We start from the raw sequence: 19,983 nt of genomic DNA on the forward strand, positions 1-19,983 counted from the left end.
TGTTAAATCAACTAATTTCATTTTGTCAAAGTTAAGACAGGAAGCCCAAAGGGGAAAAACCCTTCTCTTGGACACCCTAGATGGACAGAAAAACACACCCAGACAATAACAAAAGTTGTGCTTTTCTCTGAGCCTCAACTGAAAAACTATGCATTTGAAGATGTGGGAACTCATTAAAAATGAAAATCATCCCACCTTCAGAAGGATGTCAGTTGAGGTACTCACATAACCCAGCTGCCTTTAAAGATAAAAGGTACTTTTGTACTTTTTTCCCATTATCTGCTTTGTGTCTTTCTAAATGAGCTGTTTCATTGAATGGCTCTGACTTTCAATTAACCAGACTAATATATTTTTGTATTATTAGTAATCACTGTTACTTTGAGAGTTGAAGTAGGATTTAATTCTGAAATAGCTGCCAAACCTTTAAACTATGTGTTGGTTTATATCCTATTTACAAAGCAAACTGAAATATTCCAATATTCATTTCATGGTACATCACTTTGTATCCTTTTAGTACGTAATGTACTGCATCACTAGCCATATGGCAGAAGTTTTGGCAGAAATATCCTTCTATAAATTATGTACCCAGTGCTTGTCTGAAATAAAAACATGAACAGCTGATTTACACAGCAGGCCTTTCAGCCACTGTGAAGGAAAAACACAGGTTATTATATTTGCCAGTTCTTGCATTACTACCAATACACAACTTTTTATTTGACAGCATAAAAGAGCATCCCATTATACAAACTCTGGGATAATTTTAATGAATGCCCAAATACGATTGTAAAATATTAGGTGTTTATAATTATGCATCATTCTTAATATTTGATATTGACAGATTATATTTAAAAGAGGCAAGAATTTTGCAACTTTGGTAAATATACAGCTGTGGTTAAATGGCTTGTTTAAGTTATTGGGAGAAGGCAGGAGAAATGAGAGGAACAATAGAACAGTCATAGCAGAATGGACTAGATGGGCCAAATAGCTTAATTCTGCTCGCATTTTCTTATGCTCAGATTGAAGAGACCCTTGGTCAGAACTTTGTCAGATAGGTCTTTGACCTGAACCTTTAACTCTGACTCTTTGTCCATGGTTGTGACTGACAGTGTATTTCCTTCATTGGCCCAACTAGTCCTTTATGACATAAAAAACAAAGACAATTGTGCAACCATCTCAAACAACAAGTTCTATAACTTTATTATGCTCGTTGATAGTGAGAGCGTATCCCTTTATGAACTGTACCATGTGACCATCCAGCCTCAGTAGGACAAAGTGAGATTTAGACAGACTGGAACCAGTTGCTTGGCATGGCACACTGAAAATGGAATGCCTTGTTTTTTGTTTGTAAGTTATTTAGTTTAATAAGGTACTTCATTATTTTAACATACTAAAGATCCTCTGGTATCGTTGAATATGATACTGATAAAACTATTATATAATGCCCATAAAGGATCAGAAAGATGATCTTTCTGGAGACAAGTGGAAACAAGTTAGTATCAAATCACAGGATGAGTAGGGAGAAGGGAATATCTCTGTAAGTCTGAGAGTAAAGAAAACATGAGGTCATCTTGTCAGTGGGTGCATGGGGATAATGGACAGTGGAGAAAATATTTATTTTGTCACAAAAGCAATGAAATGAGGGAAGTTAGAGAATGGGAATACAAAGGAATGCAAAAGCTGTGAAATGCAGAGCCACAGGACATGCCCAGTGTGTCAGGCCGTGTTAATAGAGAGAGGAGAAACTGAACCAATATCATAGTGTGATACTAACAGAGAACATTCAGTGACCTGAACTTGCAGAATATGTTGAGTTTAAAAGGCTGCATTATGCCTAGATGGGAGATCAATGCTGTTCCCCGAATTTATGTTTGGCTTTTTTAAAACAAATGTAGGAAGCGACATTACATTGTAACAGTAGATGGAGAATTAAAGTGACGGGCAGGTGGCAGTGAATGCTCCTTTCTGTGGACTGTGGGCTGAGCATCTGTATTCTGCAAGCACTCAACTGAATTTGTGGTTCGTCTCACCACTAAGAAGTTGACCATGTTGTGAACCCCAAATGCAATACACCAGTTTGCAAAAATTGCGAATGAATTGTTGCTTTGCCTGGAAGTAATATTTTGGTTGCCGAAGGGTGGAAAGGAACAAGATAAAAGGAAAGGTGTTTCATTTCCTGTGCAACTGTACGAGAAATGAGGTACTCAAATTATAATGGAACTAGATTATGTAGACTTTTCCAACAGCAAATATGTCTAAAATTAGACGGCATAGGTGTAATAAAATTGGAAAGAAGTTTCAAAAGTATGTGGGCAGATTTCCTTTTCATCCAGATCATTGTTGGAATTATGTACCTCAGTGCTCATGCTGTTGCATAGGACAGAGTTGGACTGGTCTGACTTCGAGCTGAAATAAGTTCAAGTGGAACAAAGTGCCTCTTCTGAATTGGATGATTCTGTGATTACACTTCAGATGGTTGAATTTAACCACCTTATGTCCCAGTACTTGGAGAAGGTAGGGTATATAAATCGTAGAATATTCTGTAGAACAGTATACCACAGTCCAGGCCCTTCGGCCCACAATGTTGTGCTGACCTTTTAACCCACTCCAAGAGTGATCAATCTCTTAAATATCCCTAATGTATCGGCCTCCTCCACCATCCCTGGCCATGTGTTCCATGTAACCACTCTATTATATATAAAAAAAACCTCTGATATCATTGTCTTTATACTTTCCTCCAGTTAGCTTAAAAGTATGTCTTCTCTTATTAGGCATTGCCACTCTGGGAAAAATGTGCTGGCTGTTCACTCTATCTATGCCTCTAATCATCATAGATACCTTGATTAAGTCTGCTCTCATTTTCGTCATCCCAAAGAGCAAAGCTCTAGCTTGCTTAATTGGCTCAGAGGAATGAAAAACACAAATGATAGAAAGAAGAATTTTAGAAGAGTTTAAGCAATGAAGTGAGAGAAAAAATATGCAAAGTGACAGGGGCACACTTCAATTTGTTTAGCACTTTCAAGGGCACCCTGTTTCAAATCTAAAACACTGGCCGAGCTTGTGTGTGTCTGTGTCGGTGAGGCACAGTGAGCGCAAGGTGAGAGAAGCCACTGTTATCCAGAGTGCCTGGTTAAACACTGTGATTTCCAAGCAGCTGCTGATGATACCTTGTTGAAGGATTTTTGGGGTTCATCTGCACAATTTTAGCACTGTGTGCTGGCTGCAGAGGCAGCCGATGCATTAGAGGTGAACTTCCAAAATTCACCAGGTTCTGGAACACTGTGAGAGTGCTAGGTAATTAACTCAACACTCCTTTTCAAGAGAGCAGGAAAAAGAAAAAATAGAGAACTTAGCCTGAGATCAGTTCTTAGAAATAATTTGAATTCACTAATTAACAGGGCACTTAAAATCATGGTATCATTAAACAGAGTCCATTAGTTTTATGAAAAGGACATTTTTGATAGATTTAAGCCTTTTGAAGAGGTAACTAACAGGGTAAATAAGTAGGAAGAGGTTGATGTAGTGTCTTTGGAGTTTCAGAAAGCATCGATAAGGTACTGCACTGAAATTTTATTTCCTAAATTAAGGATTCATGAGGTTTGGTGCAGCTTTTAAGTCTAAGCGAAGGTTCAGTTAAAAGACAGAATTTTAAAAAATGAACTAAAATGTAACTAGTGGAGAGCTATCTCTCAGCTACTGTGTTATTCAAAATTCATTGTAATCACTTCGAAGCAAACAAAATGTATCATCCCAGATCTGCTGATGAAAGAAGAATGGGGAAATGGAGCTGTCAGAAGGGTTGAAAATTCAGAAGAATGAGTAGAAAAACAAAATATTTTTAAATGCTATGAGCCAATTAAATTTTGGCCTATACAGGGACCTTGGTCTTATTCTTTAACATCTCGGCTACAATCCCATTTATGCCCCTTAATTTTTCTTTTTGCTGCCTATTCCGAAGAGCTTCCTAAGTGCTTAACCTGCTCACAAGTGATAAAGATTCCCTGTAGAGAGCATCACTCTGGAGAATTCGGCACCGGATCATTAGAGATATCGATTGGCCAGCTGGAAAGTTACCGAGCAAACTATACATAAAATGAGCAAGGCCAATCTATTGCCAGTCATAAGCACAAGAGATTCTACACAGGAAATCTAGAAAAACAGACACAAAATGGTAGAGGGAATCAGCAGGTCAGACTGCACCTATGCAGGGGAATAAACAGATGACGTTTCGGACTAGACCTTTCATTGAGATTCTTCATTCTCCTCCATAGCTGCTGACTGACTTGCTGACTTCCTTCAGCATTTTGTGTGTGTTCAATGCCATTGTTGACAAATTAGATTGTGCAACTCTTTTAGAAGTTCAAGAAGTGTTTGATTAAAAAATTATTTATCAATTCAAATGCTTTGCCTTCTGGCTTGGCCAATATTTCATTAAAAAATTATCAAGACTGCAGTTCAAGGATAATCCTGTTTATATATTTTTGTACCAATATTATGGTAATTGTGTTACATCTGCTGCAGAATCAGAATTACAAAGGAGAAACATTAATGTGGTTGGATTTTATTACAATGAAAGTTAATTCTCTTTCATAGTGTCATCTTGTTTTTGGCTTCACCCTTGCCTATCTATTCATGGATGAATAATGTGAAATGAGATAGTTCAGATGTTGATTTGTCCTCTTTCATATGTATGCCAAAGTTTTTAAGCTAAACATTGTTTTTAAACTGAACATCCCTCTTGATATTTTGATGTAATTGTTACCTCACAGGTTGACAATAATTCCCCAAAACAGATGCCAAGCAACACCCAATGATGAATGATCCTAAAGGAATTAATGAGTCATATTAGTTGCTCATGGTGAAAGATGTGCATTGAATTATAAGCAATAATTACCAAAGGTTTCTAGCATTAGAAAGTGATATCAAGCAGCCAATTTATTATATTTCTTTCAGCTTTTTGTTTCTCTGTCATAAATGATGTCCACCTATTCTGTTGATTGATGTGACCCTTCCAATTGCATGCAGGGTCATTTACCTGAAGCTGGAGACCCCCAAAGCTTTGCAGTTGGAGCTTGCTGAGCTAAATTGACACAACTGTATTTTCATTAGCCTCAATAACCTCACTCAGCACCCAGCTACATATGTTAATGATCTGTCCAAGACTGCCATAGTAACAAAGTGGCTCTTTCAGTTTTTATTGTACAGTAAAAGCACTGTGAGCCAGCCATATGATGGGAGCTTTTTATTAGACCTGACTCCAGTGAATACCACTTTTGCACTGGCCTTGTGCAATGAGAATTCCCAATAGTTTGAATATGAATGTGATGGAAAAGTACTGCATTGTATTTTTCCCAAGTTGGCTACCAGGCTGTGGATTTGTGTCATTACTTGAAGTGGTGTACAAATCTTGACAAAACAATAGACATTCCTCATCCCAAAGAGCAAAGAAATGTTTTTTTTTCTCATTCCAGTCCCATCATAATGGCTCACTGCTGTTACTCGTCCCTCACTTTCTAGACTTTTGTACATCACACTTCCCTATGGGCTAGGCTGGATAATTAAGCAGAAAGAAACTATCCGGAGGTTATTGTGAGAAACACAAGAAGCCTGAGGTGCTGTGGAATAAACGATTAAATGAAGAATTTCTAGCACTTTGAAGCAGAACTTGAGGGAATCTGTCATATTGCTGTTTAGCAGTGAAGATGAGTTTATGGTAGAAGACACCTAATGAAAATATTTCACCTGATCGATGACCTGCTTTGAAACCAGAAGGGATAGAAGTTTATAACATATATTGAATGTTGAACACATTGAAATCAATGGAACCATATTTTGGTGTTTAGTTTACAACTTACTGCAATGTCTGTTTAGTGCTTTCAACAATGTATGAATTTCTGACCCCCCCCCATAAAATACCCTTCACCTGGTTGAGATCATTCAAACCCATGGACGTCTGAAATGTCAATATCTTCAGGTTAAGAAAATCGTGTCAGTCCTTTAGAGGTTTCATTTCAGTGAAAAGTTACACTGCAGTCCCACCTTTTTGACTGTGTTGGGCTTTAAGCTGAGTGTGGATAATAGGCTGTTTTCCCTGTGGGCGCAGCATAGTGCCATCAGAGAGGAGGTACAGGAGCCTGAAGACACATGCTCAATGCTTTAGGAATAGCTTCGTCCCCTCCACTGCAAGATCTCTGAACGGGCAATGAACACTGTATCTCATTATTTTTTGCTTTCTTTTTGCACTATTTATTCATATTTTATACCGTATACGGTATTTCTTGTAATCGATGGTATATTTTATATATTGCACTGTTCTACCTCTTCACCCTGCAGAACCTGCGTAACAGTTAAAAGGCAGAGCCAAGTTTAAGTGACTATGGAAGGCCAAGATGAGTTACTTGCAAATAATCTCTCTCTCTGACGCTCTCTGTGGCAGCATTATTAGTAAGAAAACAGGCTGATGCTTCAGGCAGGATGACCATCATATACCACAATGCACCAGCCACCCTGATTATTACCAACGGGGAAGATAAATAATGACATTCACTCCCTGCAGGCCAGATCACCCCACCGAGGAATCAGTGCTAAAAATAGACCAGAGATGATCAGCTTCGTATCAGCTCTTTCCCGGGGACTTCCAATGAGCAAGGCCATTTATTGCTTTTCCTAAAAATCAATATTGAACAGTACCAATGGTGTAACAGAAAACTAATAACACTTCACTGAAATTATTTGAAGATGTTCAGTAGATTAAAAAGGAACGCAGGGTGTCTATTGACTCTTATTGGTTGCTATTGTATAAATGTATAGCGTTCATAAATATATGGGTACAGCTTTAAAAATATCGCAAAGGGGATAGTAGTTAAAATAAAGACCAAGCCAATGTGTAAAACACATTTACCTGAGACAGGGTAAAGATCCTATTCTAAGTTTTTTCCCACTTTGCATCTTATTCTGATGATCTATACCATGTGTCTATACCTGTCTAAAGATGGTTACTGACCCTACAGGAGCAAGTGCATTAGTGAATGGTTTACTGAAATCTGTTTGAGGCTTGGACTTTCCATCTTCAGTATCAGTGATTTTTCAATACTGCTGCGCAAAGAGATTTTGAAATGGGAACAATTTCAACACAGGAATAAATTTGGCCCATCGGGAACTGTTTCATCTGTTTTCATAACTACCTTGCAAGAAATAACTTTGCACTGCAGCCCACTGACACACACCCTGATTAGTATATTTTTAACAAATGACCATGAAATGATATCACGGAACTTATTTTGATCAGCAAGCATGCACGTGTATGAACTTGCAGCAACCACTGGTGCCCAACCTGCTCTTGCTCTCAAAGTGGAAGTCAGGGTCATGTTCTCATTTAGAAACTTCGCCTCAGGAACTTTGCAGGTTGTCTTTGCTGGTAAGTGCCAGCCTTGACACTGATTCAAAGTTAAAGTCAGGAAGGAAACAGCCCTTTCAACCCAAATTGTCCTTACCGACTATGATGCTTGTCTGTGCTAATCCTATTTACATCCATCAGTCTGTATCCCAGTACTCATTTCCTGTCCAAGTACCTGAACAAATGTCTCCTTAACATCATAATTGTTACTGCCTCTGCAACTTCCTCTCCAGGTCCATGGCCACCTTATACAAGCTATTTGATTCATTTGGATAAGATGTACAACAAAGAAACAATGCAACGGTTCATGCATTCCTTGTACTCAAAAAACCCATCTTCATCAATAACTAGGTTTAATTTGTGTAGAAACATGTTCAAATTGGTTAACAATACATTACTGTATTTTTGTCTAGAGTCATAGTTATAGAACACTACAGCACAGAAATAGACATTTTGGCCTTCCTCGTCGTTAGGTCGCATCTGGAATTTCCAGTTGGCGGACGATTTCCCTCCATGCCGCTCTGTCCCGACACTTGTCCACAACATCCCTAGTCTTGTCCAGCTTGGTCCAATCCTTGATGCTATCAGGCCACGGTGTTCTTTACTGCCTTCTTCCTTTCTTTCTCTCCACCTCTCCATATAGCCTGACAAGATGTTATCTCCCCACATAATGTGTCCACAATAAGCAACCTTTAACTTCATAATCTTCTCCAGCAGTATCTGTGGTCTATCAACTTCAGACAAAACCCTCTCATTTGAAACTTTCTCTATGCAGGTGATCTTCAACATCTGTCGATAGACTTTCTAGTTTGTGCAAATCTATTCATCTGGCTGGTCCCATTGACCTGCGTCTGGATCATAGCCCTCCAAACCTCTCCGATTCATGTATCTATCCAAATTTCTCTTATATCTTAAATCTTGAAGTTGAACCTGCATCCACAACTTGCGCTGGAAGCTCTTTCCACACTCTTACGACCCTCTGAGTGAAGTTCCCCCTCATGTTCCCCTTTCACCTTTCACCCTTAACCCATTACCTCTAGTTCTAGTCTCACCCAACCTCAGTGGAAATAGCCTGCTTGAATTTATCCTGTCTATAATTTTGTACCCTTCGATTAAATCTCCCCTACATTCTTCTACTCTCTGGGGAATAAAATCCTAACCTATTCAGCCTTTCCTTATAACTCAGGTCATCTAGTCCTGGCATTCTCTACACTCTTTCAATCTTCATGACATCTTTCCTGCAGGTAGGTGACCAACACTGCACATAGTACTCCGAATCAGGTCTTACCAATGTCTCAAGCAACTTCAACATAACATCCCAACTACTGTACTCAAAACTTTGACTTATGAAGGCCAATATGCCAAAAGCTTTCCTTATGACTCTATCTACCTGTGATGCACTTTCAAGGAATTATGGATCTGTATACCCAGTTCCCTATGTTCTATCACACTCCTCAGTGACTAAATACTCACCATGTAAACCCTACCCTAGTTTGTCCTTCCAAAGTGCACCACCTCTCACTTGTCTGTATTATACTTTATTGTCGCCAAACAATTGATACTAGAACGTACAATCATCACAGCGATATTTGATTCTGTGCTTCCCGCTCCCTGGATTACAAATCGATAGTAAATATTAAAAATTTAAATTATAAATCATAAATAGAAAATAGAAAAATGGAAAGTAAGGTAGTGGAAAAAAACTGAGAGGCAGGTCTGCATACTTGGAAGGTACAGCCCAGATCCAGGTCAGGATCCGTTCGGCAGTCTTATCACAGTTGGAAAGAAGCTGTTCCCAAATCTGGCAGTACGAGTCTTCAAGCTCCTGAGCCTTCTCCCGGAGGGAAGAGGGAAGAAAAGTGTGTTGGCTGGGTGGGTTGTGTCCTTGATTATCCTGGCAGCACTGCTCCGACAGCGTGCGGTGTAAAGTGAGTCCAAGGACAGAAGATTGGTTTGTGTGATGCGCTGCACCGTGTTCACGATCTTCTGCAGCTTCTTCTGGTCTTGGACAGGACAACTTCCATACCAGGTTATGATGCACCCTAGAAGAATGCTTTCTACAGTGCATCTATAAAAATTAGTGAGGGTTTTAGGGGACAGGCCAAATTTCTTTAGTTTTCTCAGGAAGTAAAGGTGCTGGTGGGCCTTCTTGGCAGTGAACTCTGCTTGGTTGGACCAAGTCAAGTCATTTGTGATATTGACCCCAAGGAACTTAAAGCTTTTGATCTGTTTTTCAGCCTATTTTTCCAGCTGGTCCAGATCCTGCTGCAAGATTTGATGGTCTTCCTCACTGTCCACACCCACTACACCCCCAGTCTTGTTGTCATCTGCAAATTTGTTGACCTGGTTTGCCACATTATCATCCAGATCATTGATATAGATGACAAACAATGGATCCAGCACCGATCCCTGTGGCACTCCACTAGTTACAGTCCTCGAGTCAGCAAGGCAACCATCTACTACCACTTGTTGGCTTCTCCCTTGAAGCCAATTTCTAATCCAACTTAATACCTCATCTAGAATGCCAAGTGTTTGAACCTTTTTGACTAACCCCTCATGTGGGACCTTATCAAAGGCCTTGCTAAGGTCCTTGTAGACAACATTCACTACCTTGTCTTCATCAACTTTTCTGGAAACTTCCTTGAAAAGCTCTATAAAATCAGTTAGACACTAGACACAACCTACCACACGTAAAGCCATATTGACTCTCTCTAATTTGTCTACCCAAATACATATATATCTGCACCCTCGGAATACCTACCAATAATCTACCTACTACTGATGTCAGGTGCACCGGCCTATAATTTCCTGGTTTAGTTTCAGTGACTTTGTTGAACAACGGAAAAACATTAGGTATTTTCCATTCTTCTGGCAACTCACACGTGGCTAAAGATATTTAAAATATCTCTGCTAGGACCCCTGCAGTTTCCGCACTAGCCTCCCAGAGGATCCAAGGGAACACCTTGTCAGGCTCTGGGAACTTATCCACCCTAATTTTCCTCAAGACATCAAATACCTCCTGCTATTCTGTATATGGTCCTTTGCCTTACTTTTGTAGACTCTGTCCATCTCCCAATTAAATACAGATGCAAAAAATCAGTTTAAGACCCCCAACATCTCACTCGCGGCTACAATGACCTAATTCAACGCGCTGATCCATGCCCTAAGCTCATCTGTCTTCTGAGCCACAGAGCCCAACACAATGTCAAAGACCTGACAGCTGTGGCTTTCCTCTACTAAGTCATTCCCCCCACCAGTATCCAAAGTGGTATACCTTTTGTAGAGCGGAACGGCCACAGGGGTACTCAGCACTTACTGCATACCTCCTTTCCTCCTCTTTGTAGTCACTCAGTTACCTGTGTCCCACACCGTAGAAGTAACTTCTTCCCTATATGTCTTATTGATCAACCTCTCAAGCCTCCCAAATGATCCAATCAAAAATTCAACATAAGAAAATCTGGCCTTTCAAAAGGAAATTTTTAAAATAAAACTATGCTGGAAATAAAAGCTAGAAAACACTGCAGAGACAATGCAGGTAGGTCAGGCAGCTCTGTGGAAAGGGAAACAGAATTAACATTTTGGGTTGAGGACCCGTCAGAGCTGAAATGTTAAGAGTTTCCCTATCCATGGATGCTGCCTGACCTGATGAGGATTTCCTACATTGTGTGTTTCTCTTTCAAGAGGAAATTGGATAGCGAACTGAGGAAAAGTAAGTCGTGGTTGCTTTGAAAGAGCTAAACAATGGAGCTGATCAATTACTCCAAGGAGAGGAATCATGGGCTCGGGTCTTTTTCTCTTTTCGGTGATTCTTTTAACAACTGGTTGTTTGTAGAGCTTCCTCTCAGCACACTAAGCGTTCAGTTTTGATACAAGGTGTGTTCATTACAGTCAGGATGAAGGAGCATGTACTTACATTCAGGTTTCTTTCTCTGCTTTTGTATCTCACAGCTTCCCCTTCCATCAAGCTGTTGATTCCTGAGCAGATAGTCGTGAACCCTGGAGATTCGGTCTCAATGGTATGTGTCACAACCGGAGGGGATCCCCCTCCTACTCTCACCTGGATTAAAGCTATTGGATCTCTTCCTGAGACGAGCGTTCTGAAGGGAGGGACTTTAACCCTGCACTCGATCAATGCCGAGGAGGCCGGGGCATACAGTTGCCTTGCTAACAACAACGTGGGCAACCCTGCTAAAAAGTCCAGTACAATCACTGTAAGAGGTACGTCAACTTGTCAGTTTAAACTAATTCAGTTGAGAACAATACCTCATCATCCGACTGGCTCTTGAGCTTCAGATGGGATGAATTGTAAACACAAGAAAATATGCAGATGCTGGAAATCCAAAACTCATGCACGCAAAATGCCGGAGGAACTCAGTGGGCCTGGCAGCACCTGCTGAGTTCCTCCAGCATTTAATATATGTTGCTTGGGATGGATTGTGACTGGTTTTGGTGCCCATGATCCAGGGAGGGTCATGTTGGTTAAAGGCTGTGTTCCTAGTTGTTGCCTAACGGCTCCTGCTAAACAAGTCACTGTTTGGGCAAGCAGAGAGAATGGGGGCAGATCCAAATAATGAACATCAAGGTTCGCAAGAATGACCACGTAATATGGTGCCCCAGCAGAGCGACTAAGAATAGGGGTGAGAGGGAAAAGTGTGGAGGAGACAGTAGTTCTGTGGGAAGGACATGAAAGCATCTTCTTATATCTTTACTCAGGATTAGTCTCCAACATATCATCATGATGCCTCTTGTTTTGAGAAGCAAAATTTCTAGATTTTCAAACAATATCCAATAGGATTAAAATTTTAACTGATATTCTTGTGCATGTGCATCTCGGTACAGAATTTTCAGTAAAGAAGAGCAGTTTGTAAATGAACCATTTCAAAAAAGGAGATAAGATACAACCTGTTATACAGACAACCCAATGTAATACACTACTATGACTCTAGCTCCCATCCTTCCCAATCAAAGTGGAATCCATTGTGTGTCCTGTGTTCAGAGTACGGGCCCTCATATAGACAAGCATTGGCTCAATGCTTTCTATGCAATGACATTGAATATACCGAGGTCTACAAACTGGAAGGCTAGTACGGTGGAAGGTACATGAAATCTGCAGTCTAGGGAATTGGCATTTCAGAACCTAATGGGATGTATGGAGAGTGGAAAGGCAGCATTTTATGTACAAATGGCCACTCCTGTGGTACCGGTTAGACTGATGACCCAGCAACTAACATGAAGGCTCCTTTGTAAAATAAAGACACACTGACAGCTTCCACTTGAAGAAGCAGTGTGCAAGTTCCAAAAACTTGTTCATTAGGGTGCCCGCTACTTAAGCACCAGATACAGAACAGATGCAATAAGGGAAGCAGGGCACTTCCAGCATTTTCTGTTTTTGACCCAGGATACTGGATTGTAAGACAGAATGAACTCAAAGTGTGCTCTCTGTTATAGGTTTTTATTTTTGGCACAAGGTGAAGATGAATCCTGCAATAAACACTGGTGATCTAAAATCTCCAATAGGTACCCACCTCTGCCTCATTCCTACCAGTAGATTGTGTACAGTATTTACTGTGGGCTGTGCTGTATTGCATTTCTTTGATTTCATGGAGGGTGTTTTCATGTATTTGTATATTTTCTTAATTGTCAGTTGCAATACTGTCATTTTAATACAGTTTACTTTGACTTATTTGCATGTAATAAATACTGGTATACTTGTGGAATGTATGGAGGAGCTGCTTGAGGCCCCCACAGCAGCCTCTCACTAGGACTGACTGCAGGCTGCATCATTACTGTCTCAGGTAGTTCTGTGAGCTATAAGGCACAAAGACAGAAGCAGAAACAGGAGTAGACTGTTTAGCCCTTCTGCACTGCTCTACCCTTCAATAAAATCATGGGAGACCTTTGACCTCGTGCCATTTCCTTGCACTAATCCCATACTTCTTAACAATCAGTGATCATTTTGAATGTACAGAAGCTCTACAGTTGCCTTCAGTGGAGAATTCTGAGAATTCCAACAAATCCCAAACCCCTGGGTGAAGAATTGTCTTTTCATCTCGGTCCTGATTGGTGGATTCGCTTTGATTTTGGAAATCCCAGGCAGGAGAAGTATGTACAATACCCTGGCAAGCGATTGAAGAATTTGTACGTTTTGATGAGATCACCTCCTATCCAGCTAATCTCTTGAGAGCTAGGCTCACACTGTTTAATCTCTCCACAGAACACAAACACCCCTACCTTAGGAATAAACCTATCCAAGAATTAATCTGTCAATTAGAATACTCTTTGCCTAGTCCTTGGTCAACCATCACAATCTGCAAATGTGGATGACTAAAGAATCGTTCATTGAAATTAGTTGTGCATTAATAAGCAAAGAAATTGTATTAAAAGGACAAAGTCAGGCAGATCTGCATTTATATAGTGCTTTCCATAGCCTCAGAATATCCCAAAGAATTTTATATTTACAGCCAATTAAATATTTATTGAAGTGTATGTGCAGGATGCAGAGCTGTTAACACAGGTAAGCAAGCGGAGATATGATCATAACTGCATCATCTGTTTCCGTCAATGATGCTAGTTGAGGGATAAATACTTGGCCAGAACAATGAGGAAAACGTCCACATGCTCTTTTTCAGAATAGTGTTGTGGGATGTTTTATGCTTATCTAGCCAAAGCAGGTAGTTTAAAATCTCATTTGAAAGACAAATTCTAAGAATGCAGATGGGTTTCTGCCTACAGGTTTGTTGCCAGCTCCCAGCGCAAAGTTAGAATCCAAGGGACTCAAGCACAGGAATAACACTGTTGGCATGAGAGCTACAAGCGGCTTAGATAAATACTGTCACCTGGAAGCACAGGGATCATAAATAATAACTAAACTCAAAGGTTTTGGTTGCTTTTTCATTCATGTACCTGTCAGTCAACTCAAAAGTCACTTCAGAAACCTTCACATCATTCTCAAAGGGGCTTGACAGTATCTCTGAAATTTGGGTAATACTGGCAAATCTGTCAGAAAATTGTGTGGCAGAACTGAAAAGTAATGGTTACAATGCCAGCAATCACTGGTTTCAGTTCCACAGCTAGCTGCAAGGAATCTGTATGTTCTGTCTGTGACCACAGGGGGTTTCCTATGGTTGCACCAATTTCCTTCCACATTCCAAAGATGTATGGTTAGGGTTAGTAAGCTGTGGTCATGTTGTGTTGGAGTTAGAAGTGTGACAACACTTCTGGGCTACCTCCAACTCAATCCTCTCTGACTTGATGTGACGCAATTGACGCATGTCACTGCTAGTTTCAATGTACATGTGACAAATAAAGCTAATCTTTAAAATAAAATCCTCAAAACAATTTGGGCCTGCACTGAATTAACGGTGTCCAATGACAGAAAGACAGAGACTTAAAGTGTCTGACAAAAGACTAAAGACAATGCGAGGAATAGATTTTCACACAGTTTGTGGCTATGATTTGAAATCCACTTCCTGAGAGACTGTTGGGTATTGATTTGACTGAAGCCTTTAAAAGGAATTTAGGTTATTATTTGCAGGAAATTAGATTAGTATATGACAAAGACTGAAGTACAAGGACTGGCTGGTACAAGGTCAATGGTATATATTGTCAAGACTCTCAAAGAATATAAAAGAAACAGAAAAGAACTTAAACAACTAATCAGAAGGGATGGAAGTTCCATGTAATATTCTTGGCAAGTAGGATAAAGGAAAACCCAAAGCATTTTGTAAATGTATTGAAAGCTAGAGGTTAGCAAGGGGAATATTAGCTCCATTCAATGATGAAGCTGGTGCTTTATGACTGGAGCCAAAGGGAATAAGTAAGATCCTAAATTATTACTTTTGCATCAATGTTCACAAGGGGGATGAATGATAATGAGATCAAGAAGGAGAATGTTGATATTTTAGTGCATGTGATACTAAGAAGAGGTGTTGGGAATCTTATAAGTCTGCAGAATCTGACAGGATTCATCCTAGGATACTGAGATAGTCACGGCAGGAAATGACTGAATCTGTAATCAAGATCATTGTATCCTCTTTAGCCATAGGCATTATCTCAGAAGATTGGAGAATAGCCACTGTTACTTCTTTGTGTCAGAAAGTCAATCATGATAACTCAGCAACGTAGGCAAATGAGTCGTACAATGGTGATAGGTAGCAGTGCAAACATTCGTGTCAAGTATGATGTTCTCCTAAGGGCTCTTCTGGAGGCAGATCCAGCATCCACATATCCTGGAGCAGTATGGGCATGAGTAACAGTGGCTGTGGTTAGTAGTTGGGTGGCTTGGTTGTTCAGTCTGTCTTTTTGCACCTGTGGAAGACATAATATTGACAGTGGTAGGCGTATTAGGAATAGTCAGCATGGTGTTGTTTATGATATGGTAAGTTTAGCTTATGGTTTGGTAAGTCTGTAGATGACACAAAAATTGGCAGTGATATCAACAATGATGAGGAAGGTTGTCAAAGGAGACAGCAGAATGTAGATCAGTTGTAAACTTGGGCAGAAAAAAGGCAGATGAATTTTAATCTGGAGAAAACTGGGGTATTGCACTTTAGGAGGTCAAGTTCAAGAGTATACAGTGAATGGCAGGACTTGCAGCTACATAATCTTTGATTAGGCCATGTTGAGAGTACTGTGTGGAGTTCTGGTGGCAACATTGCAGAAATGATGCAGAGGCTTTGCAGAGGGCGCAGAAGTGATTCACTAGGACCACCCAGACTGGAGTTCACTTCTTATAAGGAGAGGTTTGACAAATTGAATTTTTTTTCTTTAGAATGTCAGAACTTAAGAAGCAACCTTGTAGAACAATGTAAAATTTTGCAAGCTGTAGATAGAGGAGGTAGTTAGAGTCATTTTCCCTAGGAAGGAAATGACAAATACTGAGGGATTTAGCTTTAAGGTGAGAGGGGGAAAAGTTTAAAGGAGATCTACAATGTCAGATGATTTACACAGAGAATGGCAGATGCCTGGAATACACTGCCAGGGGAACTGGTGGGAGCAGATACAACATAAAAGTTCAAGGATATTTAGACAGGCACTTGAACAGGTAGGGAACGGAGAGACATCGACCACACACGGGCAGATGATCACACATCACCACAGGCTGAAGTAAGGTTCCATGTTGTCTGTGCTGTAAGGTTCTATGTTCTCTCCCATGCTATTCCAAAACTCAGATGTAAGAGTGACAAAAGGAAAGAGTGGCATGTGAAAGCAAGTATGAAGTGAAGGGATTATGCAGAGGTTCTGAGAACAGCAGACCAGGAAGGCAGCAAAAGACAAAAGAAAAATAACAAAATCAAACATCACTTTAATTATATCCTTCCAACTCATTAACTGTATTTCGGAGATTCGGCCTTTATTATAAAACATTCTGCACTGGGATTTTATTGGTTGTTACTCTAGTTACGGGTGTAGATCATATGTTTGGGAAACAGGAATTGGGTGGACACTATCACATCAGATCTTGTGAATCTATAATGCAGTGAACTTAATATTTAAATGATTAAATACTGTACTAGAGTATATTCAACTGGATTTGAATGTCATACAGGATCATTTCCATCTGTTCAATATGGAATTGTTATGTTCACTGGCCTGGATTGGTTTAATGAAGGTTCACATATAGTAGAAATTAGAAAGGTGAGTGATGAAAGCTAAGCAACAGGATTTGTATTTTTAAGTTTAGAGTGCATTTTGTTCATTTTAATTTGTCTCTTCTCTTTTTTTTGTTCTGTGTGTGAGAATTGGAGAGGATATTTATGTTGGCAGTTTCTGGAGAGCTGAACTGAACAATTTGTCAGACTCTAGCACCACCGTAATATTGAGGTGACATGGGAACTATGAAAACTGATATGTTTAATTTCCTAATACAGTGCCTTCTATTTAATGAACAGATTTTTCACACAAAGGTTTGTTAACATTCTTTAGAAAACATTATTCTCTTGCATTGTATTATCTAGTGAAAAATCCAGATGAAAATGGTTCCAGTGATCATTAGAAGTTGACTTCTTCAGTCAATACATGATGAATAGTGTGAAATAGAGAAGCATAATGCTTACAGTAGCTTAACTCAGTGTTAGAACTCCCACCCACCAGTGACCAGCTTCCTCACTGCACCACTGGAAGTTCAGAATCCTCTGGCCTATCTCTTTGTGGGATATATCAAAAAGTTGAGTTCCATTGTACTCACATATCTGCCCAGTATATTGATAATGTACTGGTGCCATTTCTTACTTCTGTGTGGAACATAACAATTCCATCACTTTTTCTACAAACGTCCATCCTTCTACCACTTTCAAATGGTTCATCTCTGAATCCTCCTTCCCCAGACTTCTCCCTCCATCTTGGGGGATGGATTTGTGACCAATAACATTACAAGCCCATAGCTACCTTGAGTATTCCTGCTCCCTGTACACACAGTTTCTCCATTTCTGTTGTACCTGTCTAGTGTTGGTACCCTGCGCAGCTTCCGAGACATTTCTTAATGGCGGTTTCTTCTGTGCCATGATTTAAAAGATTTTCACCCACACCCGTTCCATTTCCTACCCTTTCCCTTCAACCCAGAATAAGGATGGCTCTCCTCTTGTCTTCATCCTTCACCCTATCACTTTTACAATCAAAAGACTATCCTCCATAATTTCTATTAGATTCAGTATGATGCTACCACCAGGCATATGTTCCCCTGTTTTCCATAAGACCAGAAGACAAAAGAGCAGAATTAGTCTGCTCTTCTAATCTATCATGGCTGATCCTGGATCCCGGATCCCGGATCCCAGATCCCGCTCAACCCTACACACCTGCCTTCTCCACATATACTTTGATGCCCTGACCAATCAGGAAACGATCAATGGAAGTCTTAAATATGCCCATAGACTTGGTCTTTACTGCAGTCTGTGGCAGAGCATTCCACAGATTCACCACTCTCTGGCTAAAACAGTTCCTCCTTATCTCTAAAAGTCTCATCTCAATTTTGAGGCTGTGCCATCTAGTTCTGGATATCCCCATCACAGGAAACATCCTCTCCACATCCATCCTATCTAGTCCTTTCAACATTCGGTAAGTTTCAATGGGATCTCCCCACATTCTTCTAAATTCCAGTAAGTATGGGCCTAAAGCTGCCAAATCCTCCTCATATGTTAACCCCTTCATTCCCCAGAATCATCCTCGTGATCCTCCACTGGACTCTGAACAATGTCAACACATCCTTTCTGAGATATGGGACCAAAAACTGTTGACAGTACTCCAAGTGCAGCCTGACTAGTCTCTTATAAAGGGTCAGCATTATTTCCTTGCTTTTATGTTCTATTACCCTTGAAATAAATCCCAACATTGCATTTGCCTTCTTTACCACAGACTCAACCTGTAAATTAACCTTTTGGGAGTCTTGCATGAGGACTCCCAAGTCCCTCTGCAGTTCTGATGTTTGAACCTTCTCCCCTTTTAGATAGTAGTCCACGCGATTGTTCCTTTTACCAAAATTCATTATCATACATTTCCCAACACTGTATTGCATCTGCCACTATTTTGCCCATTCTTCCAACTTGTCTAAGTCCTGTTGCACTCACATTGCTTCCTCAGCACTACCTGCCCCTCCACCTATCTTCGTATTGAAACACCCTGGTTTCCTTGACTGCATAAGTCTAGGGAAGACACTCTCAAGTCCCACCAAACGCAAGAGATTGTGACGGCTTGTCCCACCCCAAACACCTGTTTGTGTGGATGCTGTGTAATTTGCTACCCCGTTAAGATTAAAGGAATTAAATTTATGAATCTTAACTAAAGGGTTAGTAAAGAAAAACAAAAAGAATAGGGCCCATTTTAATTAAACAGTCAAATATGCACAAGTTGTAGCTCATCTGGAACTTCTCTGTCACTCACACACCGGACCCTCGGTCAGTGTGAAACCACGCACCACTTTCTGCACGTCGTTCGCAATCCATCTCGAACAAACGGGTCTCCCACTGGGTCGTGCCCTATGATCAGTGTCATCCTTCTTCATCTCCAGCTAAACTCAAGCCTAAGCGCAACTGAGCTGGCAGATGAAACACCTACAGCATAACAGTACAGCTGTGAAGCAGGGCATTGCACTCCCCCCCCCCCCCGCCCACCACGAATAGTCATGTCCTCATGACTTTGAAATAATTTGTCATCCCGTCATTAATAACACTGTTTTCAAAGGAATTGTGTGATGTCAGAACCTCTAATCCATTTGTAAATGGCAGTGACATATCTCACTAGGGGGTTAGTTGCAATCCTCTGCTCCCCTGGTGCTACGTAGGCCAGCCCATCTGGAGGTCTCCTGACTCTTTGAGACCTCCTTATCCCATCATCTGTGTCTTCAGTTTCAGATACTCCTTGGGATACATCTGGTCTACCTGGCGAGGCCACCCCCATCTATTACTCGTGCCTTCCAGCAACTCAGATCCCTCTGCCACTTGGCTGAACTCAGCTTCAGCTTACTCTAGAGCCCAGCTCCCCTTCGTGGTCCAGCTGCAAACCTGCCTGTCCTCTGATAGTTCCCCCCCCCCACCACCCCCGATTTCACCTGCCTGAGTTTGAGAAGGGTTGGGAATCTCTTCCTCAATTAGTGGGGA

The 19,983-nt window shown here is 40.6% G+C and overlaps 1 protein-coding gene across 2 annotated transcripts in view; it reads left to right on the forward strand.

Annotated features, from left to right (window-relative positions):
* The window catches only part of mdga2a (MAM domain containing glycosylphosphatidylinositol anchor 2a), a 1,048,869-nt gene that overhangs the window by 434,292 nt on the left and 594,594 nt on the right, over positions 1-19,983 (forward strand). For both annotated transcript variants that reach the window (XM_063047135.1, XM_063047145.1), the window contains exon 6: positions 11,342-11,611. In XM_063047135.1, the coding sequence (XP_062903205.1) occupies positions 11,342-11,611 (270 nt within the window). The remainder of the gene's footprint in view (positions 1-11,341; positions 11,612-19,983) is intronic.

This window comes from Mobula hypostoma, chromosome 1 (genome assembly GCF_963921235.1).
Source record: "Mobula hypostoma chromosome 1, sMobHyp1.1, whole genome shotgun sequence".
Taxonomy (NCBI): Eukaryota; Metazoa; Chordata; class Chondrichthyes; order Myliobatiformes; family Myliobatidae; genus Mobula; species Mobula hypostoma.